This window comes from Peromyscus maniculatus, chromosome 6 (genome assembly GCF_049852395.1).
Source record: "Peromyscus maniculatus bairdii isolate BWxNUB_F1_BW_parent chromosome 6, HU_Pman_BW_mat_3.1, whole genome shotgun sequence".
Classification (NCBI taxonomy): Eukaryota; Metazoa; Chordata; class Mammalia; order Rodentia; family Cricetidae; genus Peromyscus; species Peromyscus maniculatus.
Genome location: NC_134857.1, coordinates 125,124,283 through 125,143,873, shown reverse-complemented (window position 1 = coordinate 125,143,873; position 19,591 = coordinate 125,124,283). Strand labels below are relative to the sequence as shown.

Sequence of the window (19,591 nt, the reverse complement as noted above, 5' to 3'; positions counted from 1 at the left end):
TTGCTCTTTCCGGGCTATGCTTTAATGTAAATAAGAAATGGAAAATGGTTGGTTATTTTCAGTGTGCATTCTTGCAAGTTATGATATGAATGTTATCAATCAAAAAACTATCACACTTAGGCTAGTTACACAATGTTTAATGGACTTCTGTTTTGAAAAGGAGAAGATGAGTTAGGTAATGGAAATGAGGATATGCTATTTTATGTTGGTCCAAAATATTAATACATTTATGACAAAAAATCACTTTAATTTTCCCCAAGGAAACATTTGTTTTCACTCTTGACATTGTAGTTTGAGGTTAGATGTTTCTAACCCTGAATATAATGGTCAGTGTGCAACAGCAACTGAATTTAGTTGCCTTCTTCAACATCCCTACAGACAGTGGTTGGTTTAGCAGTGAGCAAGGGACAGCCCTTCCCACTCCCGATTTCTGACTCTAGAGAAACTATGGAATAAGTAGAAGAGCCGATAATGATACCCAGATAAACCACGAGACATCAGATGTTGCTGGGTTGGAAGACTTAATATTGTTAAAATGCCCAGGAGACAGAAGGAGACCTGCACATTCAATGTTTCACTGTGAAACTACACTTGCCTTTTGTAGAAACAGAAAAAAAAAAACCCTAAAACTCACACAGGACCACAAGGGATCCCCAAAGTACAAAGTCTTGGAAAGAAAAATGAAGCTGGAGTCATCACGCTTCCTGACCTTAAAACATTGCACAATGATGCTGAAATCACCAAACTACCATAAGAACATGGAAGATTTAGGACAATAGAATAGAAAACCCAGAAAGAACCCCGCCGAAGGCTTCTTTGTACAGACTCTATACAATGAAAAAAGGGTAGTCTCTTCAACAGTGTTGGGGAAACAACAGAGCCCTCATCTAATTCCTCACTACAGCAAGCTGAAATGGATTGTGGACTTGAATATGAGATCTCAAGCCATATTTCTTATAGAAGAAAATAAGAAAATACCAAAACATGGCTGATGACAATGATGTCTTGGATGTGACACAAAAGCACAAGTAACCAAAGAACCAATAAGGAAGTAAGATGATCTCATACGGAAAGCTTGTGTGCCAAGAAGATAATGGTCAGTATGCCGAAAAGGCATCCTGCAGAATGAAGGAAACGTCTGCAAGCCACACATCTGATACTGTGTTTAAATCCAAAATGTAAGAGGGACTCCTACAGCTCAAATGCAAAGACCCAAATAGCCCACTAAAATGTGGGCAAATGACCTTTGGATATATATTTAAAAGAATCGTAAACAGGCTCTCAGAGATCTGCGTGTCTATATTTGATGACATGTTAGTTACAAAAGCCAAGGGTCTGGTTACTCTAGTGTCCATTGAGTAAAGAAAAGGTGTTATATACAAATATTCAATATTTAGAAGTCACATGCTTCAAGATGGATGAACCTTGAAGACATTACGCTACTGGAATAAGCCAGTCACAGAACAGCAAATACTGCGGGATCCAACTTATATGAGGTATATAAAGTACACAAAACCACAGAAGTCTGTTGTAAATTGGCCTTGCCTGGGACTGACGTAGTGAAGAGCTGCTTTAAAATGGGTGCTTTAATCAAGCAAGATGAGAAAATTTTGGAGATCTGCCTTACCACGGTAAACATACACTTTAAGTAATACAATACTATAAACCGATTAAGCTGTTAAGAAAATAGAGTCTACACTGTGAGTTTTGCACACACCCACATGCTTGCGCGCGCACACACACACACACACACACACACACACACACACACACACACATTTTCTACAGGCTCTTGGGGTTTATATGCCTCAGTTTTATACTTTTTATATTTAGTATCTGTCACAATCTGTTTTCTACCCTTTTTTTTAAAAAGTAGGACAGATTTCTGTCATCCATGCTGTGTTCTTACCGAAACTATTGTATAGAAGCTCTCTGTTTCAACTTGGCTAAATCCAACCCATTCAACTCAATTCCCAATTTAACTGTGAGGCTCTAGGAAACCATGGCCACACTGACTATTTCCTCCTCTAAAACTCCTAGTTACTTACTTATATGCTGCCTAGTAATTATGCTTTTAACTTTTCCCATGTGGAAGACACGTTTCTAGAAGATTATAAATTCCTAGTACAGAGAAGACCATGTCTTAATCTTGTTTTCTAGTTACTGTTTAATATATTACAAACAGTAACACAGAAAAAAAACTGCCCAATATACAAGCTCAATAAATGTTTCTCGGCTGACTAAACACTGCCTAGAGAACAGAATGGTTAATGTAATAAATGTGTATATAAAATCTTGATTTAGTGGGTGGAATGTAGATGTTCAGGGCTGAGTTGAGGTGATCTATGAGAATGGTCTAGAGTCATGCATCTTTTCTTACCAAGCTTACTTCCCCTAAACAGATAAACATAGGACATACCAGAGTGGGTCAAGGCAAGAGCTATTTCCATGTATTACACAACACAATCTCACAAATACTGGGCTTCCTCTGTAAGCTTATCGGGACTGTAATACAAGACACAGTAACAGCTGGTTTCAACATTCTTAATTCCATAGCCAAAGCAGCAACACAAGCCAATGGAGCAACAGATACAGTATTCCTCTGTTTACTGAAGAGCGGGGGATATTTATCAGACACTCCTACTTTCTACAGGACCGGCAGAGGATGTGGATTAGCTGATGTTATGCTATTCCTGAAAGCAGCTCGCCAAATTGAGTGTCTCAGGAAGGCTCACTGAAGAGTGTTTGTATCTATGTACAAACGCACGCACTCAAACTCCACAATCAGTAGAACCATAACTGACACACATTTGCAATCCCAGTTTGAGGTTTTAGTTAAGTGGCAGAAAATTAACAAAAAATAAAAAACTCCTGCAGAGTTCTTTCCCTGGAAAGACTCCTCCCTTTTATTGAACATAGGACAACTATTTCTTTCAAATACAGTGTGCGTGGTTTTCTCGTCTCTTAAAAATACTTATTTATGTTTATTTCATGTTTACAGGTGCTTGCCTACATTATGTATGCACACCAAAAGTGTGTACCTGGTGCCCACCAAGGACACAAAGGTTATCAGAGTCCCTGGAACTAGACTTACACATGGTTGTGAACCACCATATGGGTGCTGGGTACAAAACCTGGGTCCTCTGCAAGAGCAACAAGTACTCTTCGACCCTGAGCCATCCCTCCAGCACTCATGTGGTTTTCGTGATGACTATGTCAATATGGCTTTAGTAATTTACATTATTCCCACTTCCTAGACAAGACATGCCATAAAAATACAGAAAGTGTAGCATGCGTCTATGACAGGAAAGAAACACATCATACTTATCATGTAACTATATTTGGCTTTATTTTTCCTGTTTCTAGAAAATTTTCAAGATAAATGAGAAAGACCAAGAGTATAGATAAAATCAGGATCTCTCATTCTTCTTCTTCTTCTTTTTTTTTTTTTTTTTTGGTTTTTCGAGGCAGGGTTTCTCTGTGTAGCTTTGTGCCTTTCCTGGAACTCACTTGGTAGCCCAGGCTGGCCTCAAACTCACAGAGGATCTCTCATTCTTAAAACACAGAGTCAATATAAATATATATATTTACTACACTTTCTGCTTCTTTTAATAAAATCATGCCTCCTAAAATTTGTTTTAAACTTCAGTGATATATATATATATACTCAATTAGTCTCACATTGTTTGTGTTAATGAATCTGTAAGTTCATGTCTATTGAATAAATACTTTTAGAAAAAATACTCCCCAAAGCAATAATTTTCCATTGTCAATTCAACCATTGGTATTTGTTAAAGTATCTAGCTTTCAGGCCTTTTGGTCAACTTTTTAAAAAGGTGTGTGTGTGTGTGTGTGTGTGTGTGTGTGTGTGTGTGTGTGTGTGTTTGTGGGAGTCTGCTCTGTCTTTTGTGGGTTTGGGCATCCATGTTTGGTGTCAGGTACCTTTACCTGCTGAGCCATCTGGAAGGCCCACTGACCTACTTTTAACATTTTTTTTATTACTTTATTTTACTTGCGTGCATGTGAGCCTGCTTTTCTGTATGTGCACCATGAGCACATGCCAGAGGAGGCAGAAAGGGGGCTTCAAATTCTCTGAAACTGTTACAAGTGGTTGTGAGCCACCTGATGTCGGTGCTGAGGATTGAACCTGAGTTCTCGGAAGGAGCAGCAAGTGCTCTAACCCTCTGAGCCAGCTCCCCAGCCCCCACTTTTAACATTTAACTGTAAGAAGAACTACCTAGAACAAACTTCTTAAGATGACCATGGTAGCCATATTAAAAAATTTAGCTGACTTTAGTTCTTTTATTCTCCACCAAACACGTGAAACAGGATCCCTGAACTGAAATGCAATATGGATCTTCATAAGCATGACATTCATCCTTACATGTTAAGCTCGGTGATCATTTCCTAATTTCCAAAGACAGACTCTATTGCTCAACTTTTGAGGCTCTCACAGTACACTATCAACTCTTTTAAATAATTTATTATTTTTTAATGTGTTTATATGATGTGTGTATCTGCATGAGTTTATCTGTACCATATATGTGCAGGAACCTGTAGAGGCCAGAAGAGGGTGTAAGATCCCTGGAACTGAAGGTATAGGCCATCATGAGCTGTCATTCAGGTGCTGTGAACTGAATCTGGGTCCTCTGCAAGGGCAGCCATCTTTCTTAACTATTGATCTATTTCTCCAGCCTCTACCACTCTTTTATATTGTACTTCTTATAGTTTGTAATAACTTCTTTTTATCTTCCTTGACAAATTAGAACTCGATCCATAAGAGGCACTGTAGTTATACAATTATTATTATTGCACATTTAATACCTGACATAACACAAAAAGGCAGCTCAACAAGGATTGAGTCAATGAACTAGTGAGTGAATAACAAACAAATAAATAAAGATGCTTATGTTCAAGTTCCTAAGCAGGGAAAGGCTAGAGTAGAGAGGAGACATCTTAATGCCATTCTCTACATTACCCATCTCTTTTGCCTTCTTATTTCTACATTTTATCTTGGTTTACTGATGACTATAATTTCTATATATCAAAATAAGCATTTTGTCATACTCATCCAGAGCTGCAAATTCTCCCAAGTTTCCTACTTAATTTTCCCACTAAAGTTCCCACAAGAAACCCGACTGAAAGTCTTGGTTTTTTATTCCTCTTTCTTCTATCATGTTCCTTTAGGTATCAAGTTTTCTTTTTCTGTTTCTTTTTGTATCTGTAAAGTAACTTTTACCCATAGCTAGTCAACAAATCACCCGGTCAGTGCATATCAAGTTCCTATTATGAAATTCCTAGCATTTTATTCTAGTCACTGTAACATATTTCAGATCATTCAACCTCTTCTCTCAAAGACCCTGTAGTCCTCCAGAGAGGCAGACAAGCATAAAATCAGGTATAATACTTGGTGAGAATTGCCTGATAGAGGTTTTTCAGGAACACGGGAAAAACAGCTAACTTAGATGTTGAGTAAACTTGGCCAGTGTTGTATGTGATGGATGATGAAAGGTAAAGGAAAGAAGGCTACACCCTGATAAAAGAGCAGCATCAAAGCAGCTATGAGATTTGAACACGTACAGCATGGTTTGTTAATCTATAAAGTTTGACAGGAATGATGCTTTGAAAAGCAATGATGAGTGTGAGTGTATGCTGCAGAGTTAAGGTTAGCGTGTAGAGAACCGTGTGTTAAGAGGAAAGACATGCAAGTCTTCACAGACATGCACTTCGGATAACTTAAGGATTCAGGTGGTGGCAGGCTGTGATGTACACTTTCCACAGATTTTTCCTTTGGCATCGCCCCTGTGGGTTTGGAGGAATGCCAGACTGGAGGCAGGGAGAGTAACTGGAGGTCTACCACACTAATCCCGGATAAAAATGAAGAGGGCCTAAGCTACAACATTGGCAGTGAAAACGATTTCCAAAGTAAAGCGGGGAAATTTTGAGTCAAGGAGAAATGGTAAAAGGTTCTAATTGATGGCACAATGTTGCTCAGAACTCCAGAGAGGATTTGATGCAAAGCATATGTGGGACATGGACGTGCAGAGGCATACTTCACAGCCACGGAAAGAAGTGAAAAATGGCTGCACAGAGGGAAGTTGGTGGGTGGCAGGTGAGGTTGCCAGGTAAAACACAGGATGCACAGTCACATTTGAATTTCAGATAAATAATGAGTGACATTTTGTTTAAATACTTTCCAAATACTGCAGCTCCATCCCCTCATAAGTTTCCTTTTCCTGAATGTCACACAACCCACTTGTCTGCCTCACAAACTCCTCACTCATCATGTTGATTCGAGTCCTATAACTATGCACCCCTTTCACTGTGGTTATAAAAAGGGTTTCCGTGCTTGTATGGATTGTACACTTTGTGTGTATGTGTGTGTGTGTGTGTGTGTGTGTGTGTGTGTGTGTGTCAGTGTGTGTGCATGTAGAGGCCAGATGATGTTGTTGAGTGTCTTCCTTTATTACGTCCCACCTTATTTTTCTTTGAGATAGGGTCTCTAACTGAACCTGGAGATTGCCAGTTGGCTGGAACGGCTGGAACATGAGCCCTGGGTATCTCTATCATACCCAGACTGTTCTGTGGGTGTTGGATATTTGAACTTTTGAATTTTCTTGCTTGTGCATCAGGCACTTTATCTGGAATACCACCTCTTCAGGCCCAGCTGTAAAGTTCTTGAAAACATAGATTAGGGCTTTCTATTCAGGGTCCAGCACAGTAGCTCCCACTTGGGAGTCACCCAATAAATATTGTTAAATGAATAAATGTTCTATTTCAAATTTTTATTATTTCTCCAGGCCTATCCCTGCTAGCATGTCCTGTGCTCTGGTCCAGTCTGGTGAAGCTGATCTCTTAAATAGGAGCCTCATGCACTCACCCCAGTCCTCAGATAGAGCCCAGGACCCACAGCCAACACTCAGGTAGTCTGAGGAGCCCCGCCCCATGCCTTCCTCTACCTATAGGCTTGGACAGGAAAGCATATCCAGTGCCTGCCCAGCACCTCCCTTAGCTCCCTTATAATTTCTTATAATAATAAAGAAAAAATTTACACACACACACACACACACATGGGTGCAGTTGCCCTAGGAGGCCAGAGGCACTGGACTTCCCTGGAGCTAGAGTTATGGGTCACTGTAAGTTACCTGATATGGGTTTTGGGGATCAGACTTGGGTCTTCTGTAAGAGCAGTAGATGCTCTTAGCCAACTGCTGAGCGATCCCTCCAGGCCATTGTCTAGATTTTTGTAGTTCACACGTTTACCTTCAGTTTCTTCCTAGTTTAAACTATCCCTTATATTGACTTTAGGGTTACCTTTTAAAGACAGAAGCAGATGGTATATTTGCTACTTAAATACCTTTGATCACTCCCCAATGCCTGTCAGATAAAGTAGAAACTGCAGCCTGACCGTGAGTGCTCCTAACGCTGTGATCCAAGCTCAGTGGTGAAGAGCCCAGACTTGGTAGTTACCTCTTTGTGACAACCCTGGTTCTGCTACTTTACAGTTATGTGACTGAGTAAATATCTTCTGTTTACATTTCAAAGTATTTATTCATTGCATTCACATATGTGTTCCTGTATACGCTGTGGTAAACACATGGATGGAGGAAGAAAACTTTTGTGGATCTGTCCTTTACTTTCACCAAGGAGGTTTAGGGGCTTAAGCTCTGGGTGTCACACTTTGTGGCAAGTACCATTCCCACTGAGCGATCTCTCTGTCCCTTGAGTGACTATCTTAATATTTATGACATTTTAAAAAAGGGGTACTGTCTACTTGATAACATTGTGTAAAACTAAAATGATCTAATCTCAGTAAAACATTTACCATGCCATTGCATCACCCGACAGCACAGTACACAGACGGACACAGCTGTTATTAACATCTGTCCAGCCTTCACTGTCCCTGCTTCTCTCTCCAGGTACCCTAACACTTTCCACTTGAGCTTGAGTTCAACTCCTCTACCCTCAAATTCCAGACTTCATCACTCCAGTTCTATTTCTGATATGTGTTTGTTTATGGTGCCTAGCCTGCCTGATACTGGTACCTGGGGCATGTCTTGATACTGAAACTTTTGATGCTGAATCCCTGGCACACACAGAGCAGCATCCTTGTGCACACACAGGGCAGTATCCTTGGGCACACCAGAGCAGCATCCTTGTACACACCAGAGCAGCATCCTTGTGCACACCAGAGCAGCATCCTTGTGCACACCAGAGCAGCATCCTTGTACACACCAGAGCAGCATCCTTGTACACACCAGAGCAGCATCCTTGTACACACCAGAGCAGCATCCTTGTATACACCAGAGCAGCATCCTTGTGCACACACAGGGCAGTATCCTTATGCACACCAGAGCAGCATCCTTGTGCACACACAGGGCAGTATCCTTATGCACACCAGAGCAGCATCCTTGTGCACACCAGAGCAGCATCCTTGTGCACACCAGAGCAGCATCCTTGTACACACACAGAGCAGCAGCAACTGGAGTGAGGACACTTTGGTTTCTCCAGGTGCCTTGTGTTACATCCAGGCCCTGGGACACCACAAGCTTTCTTATATGGTAAGAGTGGGCATTTTATCAGTATTGAAGTGTTCCAGTCATCAGAAATTTCTCTATTTTCTGTCCACTATGACTTTTAAGAAATGTTCTCATTTTTGTTGCCTCTAAAACACCCTTTGGACTGATATCTATGATTTTCAAATATTATCCATCTAGTAACTATAATGAACTTAGAAAATCATTTAGAACTGACTGGATTCTGAACTCAAAATGCTTAATTACTGATAATTCTGATATTCTTAAGATCTTTTTCTACATACATTATGAATTTAAATGAGAAAATTCTAGGTATCTACATCCAGTATGGTTTTTATTTATTTTTTACCTTTGGTCCTTCAGGTCCATTTTGTCCAGGAATCCCAATATCTCCTGGAAAACCCTGGTGGACACAAAAAGGTAGAGAGTTTATTCCACAGCAAATTACTTTAAATTTATTAAGCATATAAAACCCTCCTTTATCTGTATCCCATGCCCAGTTAAAACAATTTATATTCTTCAAAACTCAGTGTTTACTAGACAATTGTTCCACAGTAGGATAAAAACTCGGTATCCTAAAACAAGAAAATTTACTTTATTAATGAGTCACAGTCTCCAGGCTTAAAGAAATCACTGTGGTCCTATCTAAGAGAAGGAGAAGAATAACACAGCTTTCCAATGTCACACCAGACATCGAACTACCAAAGAGTAAAGTAATGCACTTTGTAAGACTCACTGTTCACTGTTTACTTACAATGAACTTTTGTTACGTGCAGACACAGTCCACTTCTATCTAGTAAAAAATCATCACCTTATGAATAGGATGTCAATCTGCTTTGAGTCAAACCTACCTATCTATCATCAATCCCTGACTTGATTGCCTATACTTAGCTTCTCTAAGTATATTTTTACATTGTCTCTTTATTATCTAATTAATTAGTTTAAGAAAATTTTATCTGTGTATGTATTTGCATCAGAATCATAATTTCACCTTTGGAAATTATATTAGCACTTGGTTCCCAAAATGAAATGCATCATAGTGTTAACTAAAGTCCATGCTGGGGAAAGGCCTGGCCTGTTGCTCTAAAATGGTGAGGTTGAAATTTCTGCTGGTATAATGAATTAGAACACAGTACCTCATGCTCAATTTCAAACAACATCATCATCACTAGGCTTTCCTTTATTGATTTAGTCACAATGAAGAAAGTCCATTTCTAGTTAGAACATGTGTACTCTGGCAATTTATATCCCAGATTAAAATTTTGGATTATGTGGAGGACATTTGTGGCAAAAGACAAAAAAGGTATGTACCTACAGGATTTACCACAGGTTTGATTTCCAAGGGTTATGGAATAGTTAACACAGATATATGGATTTTTTTTAACTGATCATAAGGAACCAGGCAAACTATGCTAGCATTTATATTCATGCATATGTAAAATTGTATTCACCTAATTTCAAGCCTTCTCTCTTGAATAGATTATATTTACTGACCTTGAAGCAATATACCTGTCTTCTAGTTCTTGCTGCAACACTTGCTCATTGAACTCCATGTGCTCCCTCACTCTGCATCCACTACTTGAGTGAACAGTACCTGGTGTTCCAAGTCAAAGGGACTTATACTCTCCTTTTAAATATCTCTTTCTCTTCTCCTAAAACTCTCACACAACAGTTAACAGTGTCTTGTCTTGTTTTATTTTTCATGTCCGATTGTAAACACCTTGGGTGTACTTCATGTGTTTTCCACTCTCATACTCCCAGCAAGTACTACGACATCTGCTGTGCAGTAATTGCTTTTAAAAGTTTTGTTGCTGTTGTTATTGTTGAGTGACTGACTTATTTCTTTTGAAAAAGAGGACAGCATGTACTGTGGCTACTTGCATCCTGGGTCTCCATTTACAACCACTCAGAACACTGGCTCAGAGCACCCTCATGGCTACATTCATGACTTGTCCATTATCCAGATGACCCCAGAACACGTTATCACACCAGCAATCAAGAAAGCTATCAGAAGCATTGAAACTAGGGTCATTTAAAAATAACTCTTAAGGAGCTTGGATAGGATTCCACAAACCAAATATTTGGGGGAAAGAAATCATTTTCAATGGGGAGAAAAATTGGATTAAATTTAACCACAATAAATATATTTAAATTCGTAAGTTCAAATACTTCTATACCATGTATAGAAGATAAAGGGAAGCTAACTCATTACCTGGAAAATGATAACAAAAATTAACAATTAAGCAGTCATTTGCCTTTGCTTATATTCTGTACAACTTTCATCCAAATAGTAGGTAAGAGTATGCAATCTTCTCCCAAAGTAGATAAGGGTATTCCAGCCCTCCCCACAAAGAAATGACAAAGCATGAAAATCTGTTTTTCATCCCCTCAAATTATCTCATGGACTTGGCATTGTCTTTAGACATACAGTAACACCTCACACACACATACACACACAAAAGGATGACAAGGCATGTTCTTACTGATGGAAGAACACAGGATGACCTGCTGTTTTGCCCAAACAAGCAAAAGAAACCTCAATATGATCAAGACTCTGTCATGAGACCAGCAATTTTCAAGAAAAACACAAATCAAGGAACATGCAAAGCTACACCATGGGACTATAATCAACACAGACTGTGGAAGATGCTGTAAGTCAAGTGGCTGGGTGCTTCACAGCTAAATTATAAGGGAGAGAAGAATGGGGAGTGAACTTGGAGACTGAAAGACACAGCAAATTTAAAAACAAAAGACTCAAGAAGGCTTTGGGTACCAGCAAGCGATTCTACTCTAACCTAACAGTACTTACAAGGAAATCTGTCTGAAATTGGTGTGTGATACACATTTGTTGTACAGTCTCTTGTGGTTGTGATTTATTTTACAATAAAACTGACAAAATTAGTGAGGTAATCCCAGTTAAACATGGGGTGTCTGATATGTGTGAACCTGCACTTGCACCCTTTGTGGGTCCAAATATCAACAGTATACATGAAAAGACATGAGGTACGACAAAGAGATCACCAGCTCAAACCTCATACTAGAGTTAAGCAAGTCAAATGTTTCAAAATTAAGAGTTTACTGAAAATCTCAGAAGCATGTCAGCACGATTATTAATAGGAAAAAGACTCTATTCCTTTCCACAGGGCAAGCTTAGAAAATTGGCCAAAAAACATTTTCATTATTTTAAATATTCATAGCTGGACTACTCCCAAGTAAAAAGCTCACAATTTAAATAATATATTAAAAAAACAGAGTTAACTGGATCAGCTGAGTTTTAATGATAATGACCAGAAAGGAACTTTTTAATGTTTAAATTTACTGCTCAATCTGTAAAGCCAACGATGGGACATGGATAAGTATGCCAAACAGTGAAATGTCAGAGACTTTACACACTAAAAAGTTAAAGTATATCCTTAGGGTCAAAACTTATTTTTAAAAATCATAGTGGCAGACAAATCTACAATAAAGAACAAAAAACCTGGTAAGGATGTCCCGACTCATTGCTTTAAATTTAAAATAATATTAACAAGTCAGAAGATGTTCCTCCACAAACAGCTTCACTGTTTCTGTTAAGTCTTTACATCACACTTGAAAGCAGGATACCTTAGCAAGGAAGAGAGGGAGGAGAGGGAGGGGAGAAAGGGGAGGAGGAGAAAGGAGAGGGGGAGGAGGGGGAGGAACAGCCTGACTTCTGGTGCTTTCTTAACAGAAAGTCTGATCAAAATTGTTACTGAGAAGCAGAAAAATGAAGTAGCTTTAAAAATAATAAGTGCAAATGTGGCTTCTATTTTCAGAGCCTTCACATCTGTTTGCTGTACAGAGAGTGATTCCGTGTTCTCTCCAGTAAAAACAAAATTTTATTATTCTCTAATCACTCAAGGCTGGAGACTAATTCACATGCATTTTTATAGCAAAACCTGGGAACCAAGGCACTAGCAGATTATACTCATTTCCTAGGAAATCATAAAAGTGAAATACTGCCTTCTTACTTAGTGGTAGCCAAAAGCTCAAAAAACCAGTTTCTTAGTAAGGTAAATATATGGCATTTTATGGCTCACATTGACATTTGGAGTAGCTTTCCAATAGGGCTAATATATTTCTGCTTTTTATTAAGCTCTATATTTCTTCAATTAAAAATCACAAGTGGATAAATAACAAACAAAAGTAAATCTAATGGCTGAGTTAATGAAGATCAATCACAAGATGGAATGAACTGTATGAACCCCAAGGGTCTTATGCTAAGTGAAAAAAGCCAGACAGAAGAAGAGCATAAACTATGAGTCATTTCTAAGAATACTTTGGAAAATTGGATTAATGTAGAGTGATGAAAAAGGTATCCTATGAAGAAAAAGGGCAGGAAGAATAGAAGAAAAATAAAAAATAAAAAATTATAAAGATACAATTGCTGGCTTTGGTAGATACATCTGTTGTTTTGACTCAATAATGATAGCATAAATTATCCATAAATGAAAATTATTCAATTGAATAGTTTAAATATTTGGATTTTATTCCATACCAATTATATACCTCAATAAGTCTTTGTTGTTGTTTAAGGAATTTAGTATTGAGTACTGTGATGGATAATACTGATCATTGACTTCACAGTATCTGGAATCACCTAGGAGACATCACTCCAAGCACATCTTGTGAGGGATATTTTGGTTAGCCTCTGGGCATGCTTGTGAAGGTTTATCTTGATTAGGTTAACTGAGGTGGAGAGAACAACCTCCACTGTGGGCAACACCATTCCATAGGCCTGGGTCCTGGATTCCATAGAAAGGAGGATGCCAGCTGAGCATAACAATTATTCTGCCTTTGCAGTTACAATATGGCACCCATGGCTTCTCTGCCATGATGAACTGTATCCTTCCACTGGGAGCCCAAATTATCCTTTCTTCCATAAGTTGCTTTTGTTGGAGTATTTTTGTGATAGCAACAGGAAAGGTAACCAATGCAGGTATTTACATAACTGTTTGTGTGGTAGGCAACTGTGTGCTATCTTTGGAATAGGCAAAATTCACTCACTGAATTAGTCCTTGGGTAAGATCAATAGACTTTAGATTTGGATAAATTTTACCTTATTTTTGAGGTAAGTAGTATACTTGATTATAATCACAGCTTGAAAACAAAGTGTTTTTGGATAATGAGATTTTCTGTCATTTTTCATTGTACTTTAAAATGTTAAAAATTGTTCTAGATGATATTTAGACTATTAAATGCCATTGAAATGTTTAATTCCTATAGATGTTACTTTGCTACTCCTGTTGTGTTTTAAATACACAGAACACAGTATGATATGGATTGTACTTATCTCCTGAGTAGCTTTGAAATTTAAAGCTAGTAGAGATGAATGAAGCATTTTATTTAAGAAAATAGTCACAAAATAAAATTGATAAAAGCAACATGTAGATTATGAATTTGTACAAGGAAGTTAGGTAAAGCCTAGTCTGTTAGCTGGTATGTGCAAAGTACACTAAAGAAATGTTTAATAGTCTTTACTGATGCCAAATTAAAAATGGATCCTCTTGTGTGTCAGTGTAAACACATGTTTGCGCACATGTGAGTGGCCAGCAGACACCTTTGCACACCCTTCCTCAGGTGCCATCCACCTGTTCTTTAGAGATTGTATTTCTTATTGGCCTGGAACCTGTAGAGTAAACCAGGTTGGCAGGGAGCCCCAGAGATTCTCCATGAGTTCTGGAGATCAAACTCGGGTTCTGAAGCTTTCGGCACAAGCACTTTCTCAACTGCTCCATGACCCAGCCTCACTAATTCTAGTGTAGATAATTATACAGTTACATAGTTTCAAAAGTTATCCTTTGTCCAAAACTAAGCACAAAGACAAAAACTTAGCACAGCTTCTCTGGAGAGGATTGCAGCCTTACATATTCAAAGGAGAAGGAGCAAACCCAGCAGGAGAGCGGGGGTCCTGTGAGTGGCTGTTTGATTTGAGCAGAGATCCAGTCATAGGATTTTGTTCCTCTGCATTTTAGGAAACATGCATCATGTCAGCAAAAACAGTGACTCCAAGCAGGGAAGTAAAAATATTAAGTGAAGGATTAAATCAACTTTTTCTGAATAAGAATAAGCCATCCAAAAGTTAATGCCAACAAAATATTGGAAAGGGCAAAAGTAATAAAGTTGTTTCCCCAGTAAACTATAGGAACCAAACTCAAGCATAGAGCAGGGGGCTGCTGCTAACGCAGGAGCTTCTCTGTCTTCAGGAAAAACCACATGTAGAAAATCTTGGCTTCTGCCAAGAGAAATGCAAAGTAAAGACCCCATTGAGATATCTGGTTCTCTTTCATCCTCCCTTTGCTGTTTTAGACCTAAAATGCCTTCAGAACCAGATTGTTTTCATTATGAGATTTTTGAAAAGTTTTGCAATTGATTACTCCTCATTATATATTTTCTTCTTTGAGCAATTCCATGTATTTGAGGAGAAAACACACTGCAGCTGACTCCCATATGTTCAGCATCATGAAAGCCCCGCAGAGAAAGTCCTCAAACAATAGACAATGTAATTCCTTATGATGCCACGCATCTATCCCCAGTTCCACAGAGTGTTCATGCATCTGTGATATCGCTCCACATCTGTCTCCAGTTCCACAGAGCATCCACACATCTGTGATATCGCTCTTAAAGGCACCGACAAGGCCAGACAGGAAGTCCACATGTATTCTTGTAAAGGTCACACAAAGCTATACCAAACTTACAATTTTAAAACAAACCACCCTGTTTGTTACTTGCTATTTAGGAGTTCATAATCAATAGTGACAAAAAGCAGATAGAATATAGTAGGCTGGGAGGAAATGCAAGGATAGAAAACGACTGTAAAGGCAAGTGAGGAAAATGAGGGGCTTGAAGATGGATTATATCTCCACTCACTTGGTTTTGATGATGTTTTCATGATTTACTCTTATGTCAAAAATTGAACCATGTAAATTTTCAGGTGCTAATCTCAGCACTTAGGAGGTGGAGGTAGAAAGATATGGAGTTGAGGCTATCCTTAGCTACACAGTGAATTCGTGGCGAGCCTAGGCTATAGAAGACCCCGTACCGGGATAAATAGTTGAATTGTATAATTTAAATGTATGCAATTTGTTATATGCCAATTATACTTCAAGGGGGCAGCTGGGATTGGATGGCTTAGTTAATCATGCTGTCGTGGTACCCAGGTTTGGAATGATTAAAAGACCTTTAGAGGGAAAAAAAACCTTAAGATTTATTTCCCTGAACTTCTTCCCAGATAAAACTCAGTGAAGCTCGGGTTTTGAATTATTTCACAGATAATAACAGCACGATCACTATTTTATTCATGTATTTAGAAAAATATATTTATAGATACTCAATATCTGCCATCCACCTGACTCATTAGGAATTCTCTGCTGTTTTAATTAATGAGCATCAGTCTGCCCATTTTAACACAACTGAAGGGACCAGACACTGTTCTCATCACCGAGTGCACTCTTGGGAAAAAGTCTTGGCTTCATGGAACTACATTCTGAAGACTTTGTCCCAAAAAAAGTCTCCTTTCATGCATGAACAGTTTAGTGTCAGACAGGGTGTCTGTGCAGCAAAGCAAAGTACATTTATAATGCTGGAAGCAGTCATGGACCTAGGGCCCACAGCTTCATATTCTCTTTTATTTTCCTTTTCAAATAAATTTATTGCTTTTTGAACTACATAGACATACATTTAGGCCTCATTGAGAAGAATATACCAGCTCCAGTTTCTACAACCATGCACTATATTGCCACTCAATGCCATGTGGTCTATGATGCCCCTCAGGGTTTGCCTCAGTTAGATTTGGTAGTGTGTTTAAGTCTTACAGACCTTTGTTAATATGGTGTGCTAGTCAGAGTCCTGTAGAGCAGCAGTTCTCAACCTGTGGGTCGTGACCCCTTTGGGAGTTAAATAACCCTTTCACAGGGGTTGCATATCAGATATCCTACATATCAGATATTTACATTACAATTCATAACAGTAGCAAAATTACAGTTATGAAGTTGCAACATAAATAATTTTATGGTTGGAGTCACCAAAACATGAGGAACTATATTAAAGGGTCTCAGCATTAGGAAAGTTGAGAACTGCTTTAAAAGAACACACACACACACACACACACACACACACACACACACACACACACACACAAATATATATGTATACACATACACACACACATATATATGTATACACACACAAATATATATATGTATACACACACACACACATATATGTACACACACACACACACACACACATATAATTTGTTAGAATGGCTTACAGACTGTAGTCTAACAACGGCTGTTTACTAATGGAAGGTCCAAGAATCCACTAGTTGTTCAGTCCATGAGGTTGGATGTCATCTTCAGTATATGCTGGAATCCTGATGAAGTAGGCTCTAATGATAGTAAATGAATGGACACACTAGCAAGAGCGAAAGCAAGCAGGCGAAGAGAAAGCAAGCTTCCTTCTTCCATGTTCTTTATTTAGGCTACCACCAAAAGTGTGGCCCAGGTTAAAGGTGGATCTTCTTACCTCAAAAGACCTGGATTAAAAGTGGGTCTTCTCACTTCAAATGATTTAATTAATTAAAATCCCTTATAGGTATGCCTAGCCACTTGGGCATTAGTTAATTCCAGATGTGGAATTATCATTGACAACTAATAGCCATCGCCAGCCAAGAATAGCCACCCCAATGGCTATTTAGTACCAGACATGCTATATCATGATCAAGAGTATGTTTCTCCAATCCGGTACGATGTGTGCTCATAAGGGAGATAGTTGTACCTCAACTAACTTTATTCCTCCAACAAAACAACCACTCATTTATTTCTCACATGAATCTTCCACTCCTGTGTATATTGTACTTTTCCCAACCAGAATATGCATCTTTTTCAAAGTATGGGTGATATATTAAAATATATATGCTGCAATATTCATTGGGTATAGCTAAGGGCATAGTAGAAACTCAATAAATATATTTTCATTTGTTGATTTAATTGCGTGTACTCTTTTTTTTCTTTTTTCTTTTCTTTTTTTATTTTACAATACCATTCAGTTCTACATATCAGCCACGGGTTCCCCTATTCTCCCCGCTCCCACCCCCTCCCCTTACCCCAAGCCTACCCCTCATTCCCACCTCCTCCAGGGCAAATTCTCCCCCGAGGACTGCGATCAACCTGGTAGACTCAGTCTAGGCAGGTCCAGTCCCTTCCTCCCAGACTGAGTCAAGTGTCCCTGCATAAGCTCCAGGTTTCAAACAGCTGACTCATGTAATGAGCACAGGACTTGGTCCCACTGCCTAGTTGCCTCCCAAACTGATCAAGCCAATCAACTGTCTCACCTATTCAGAGGGCCTGATCCAGCTGGGGGCCCCTCAGCCTTTGGTTCATAGTTCATGCATGTACTCTTTTAATACCACTTTAATTGTGTGTGTGTGTGTGCACGTGTGCACACATGCACACACACACTATTGGTATGAGGATGTGAGTGCAGTGCACACAAAAGATGGAAGAGGGCATCGGATACTTTGGAACTGGAATTACAGGAAGTTGGTTGTAAACTGCTGTTTGTAGATCCTGGAAACAGAACACAAATCCCCTGAAAGAGCAGCATGCATTCCTAACCACTGAGATATTTCCCTAGTCTCTATTAGCACCATTTTTAAAATGACAACTAAAGAAAAAATTCTTAATCAAATCCAAATCATCAAAGATATCAAGGAATTAAGTGAAAGGAATCCATTACATGGATATAATCACTAACATAGGAGCCACAGGCTGGTGCTGGCTTATTCTAGTTGAGTCTATTGAAATGGTGAAATGAACATGCAATAGAATGTCTCTATTTGATATGAACAGACTTGCCAAACTATTCTTGGTTTCAAATGAAGACCACCCGGTTGGACAAAGAGGACCCTCTACTTGGCCCTGTTCCTTGGTTAGTAGTCTTGACTCACTTTTGTGATAAGTAGCTGGCCCCACTTACTAAAACCGGCATCACAAACTCAAATACTTGGCAAGAGCAACAGCCCAGGGGACTTAACAGCTGAATCAACAAACACTCTCACTCTCCTGCTACCATCTTAGAGCCTATGTGCAAGCTGTGCTCAAGACTGGTGCTACTATGCCTAGAGAAACTGCAAAATTTCCTGAATATCACTTATATATTTCTATTAAAAGCATACCTGTAATACTACTCTATGAGGAACAGAAATGCACAGATCTCCATGTCATTATTACAGTGATTTCATAACTTGAAGGAACTAAGTCAAACATTAAGAACAGATATGTTTTGAGCATTTTAAGGGGATTTTTATCCAGATAACCTTTATCAAGGGGCAGTTCCCATGAATGCTGAAGGCAAATACCAACACTCATGACGGCTTCCGAACACTTGGCTTTCATCAACTACACCTAGGACTTGGAGCTTCCTGTCTGGAAGGAACTAGTAAGAACTGTTGGCCAGTACTTGAGCAGATACCTGGTCTCATGATATGATTAACTTCAGGACTATTGAATTTTCCAGTCATCCATGGACTTTCCCTTCCTCAATATGTGACACTGGGGATGGGATTATCAGAGACTTTTTGTTATCTTAGTTTCAGGTGTCCATTCCAAGTTGAAATGGAGATGTCTTTGAGAGGGAAATACATCACTTTTAAATATAAATCACTTACTGCACAGAATGAAACCTCTTTATCTGGTCCTTCACTAAAAGCAGGCTGTAACTGAAAGGCAAATTATACAAAGGAAAAGAGCATGGTGGTTGTTTGAGATGGCTAAGAAACCATGCCCAAGAGAGAACAGAGATAGAGATAGAGAGATTGGGAGGCTAAGAATCCATGCCCAAGAGAGAACAGAGATAGAGGGAAAGAGAGAGATTGGGAGGCTAAGAATCCATGCCCAAGAGGGAACAGAGATAGAAAGGAGAGATCGGGAGGCCCAGGAAAGAAATATATATATATTTTTACCCAAACTATAATTTTCTCTAAAGACTAGCATCTTCCTAGTCTCTCAAGGAATGCTTCACTATTTAATTTTCAT

The 19,591-nt window shown here is 38.9% G+C and overlaps 1 protein-coding gene across 1 annotated transcript in view; it reads right to left on the bottom strand.

Moving 5' to 3' along the window:
* Window positions 1-19,591, bottom strand: part of Col24a1 (collagen type XXIV alpha 1 chain) — a 274,801-nt gene that overhangs the window by 160,893 nt on the left and 94,317 nt on the right. Inside the window, exon 20 of the mRNA XM_042280059.2 lies at window positions 8,887-8,940. Coding sequence (XP_042135993.1) covers window positions 8,887-8,940 — 54 coding nt within the window. The remainder of the gene's footprint in view (window positions 1-8,886; window positions 8,941-19,591) is intronic.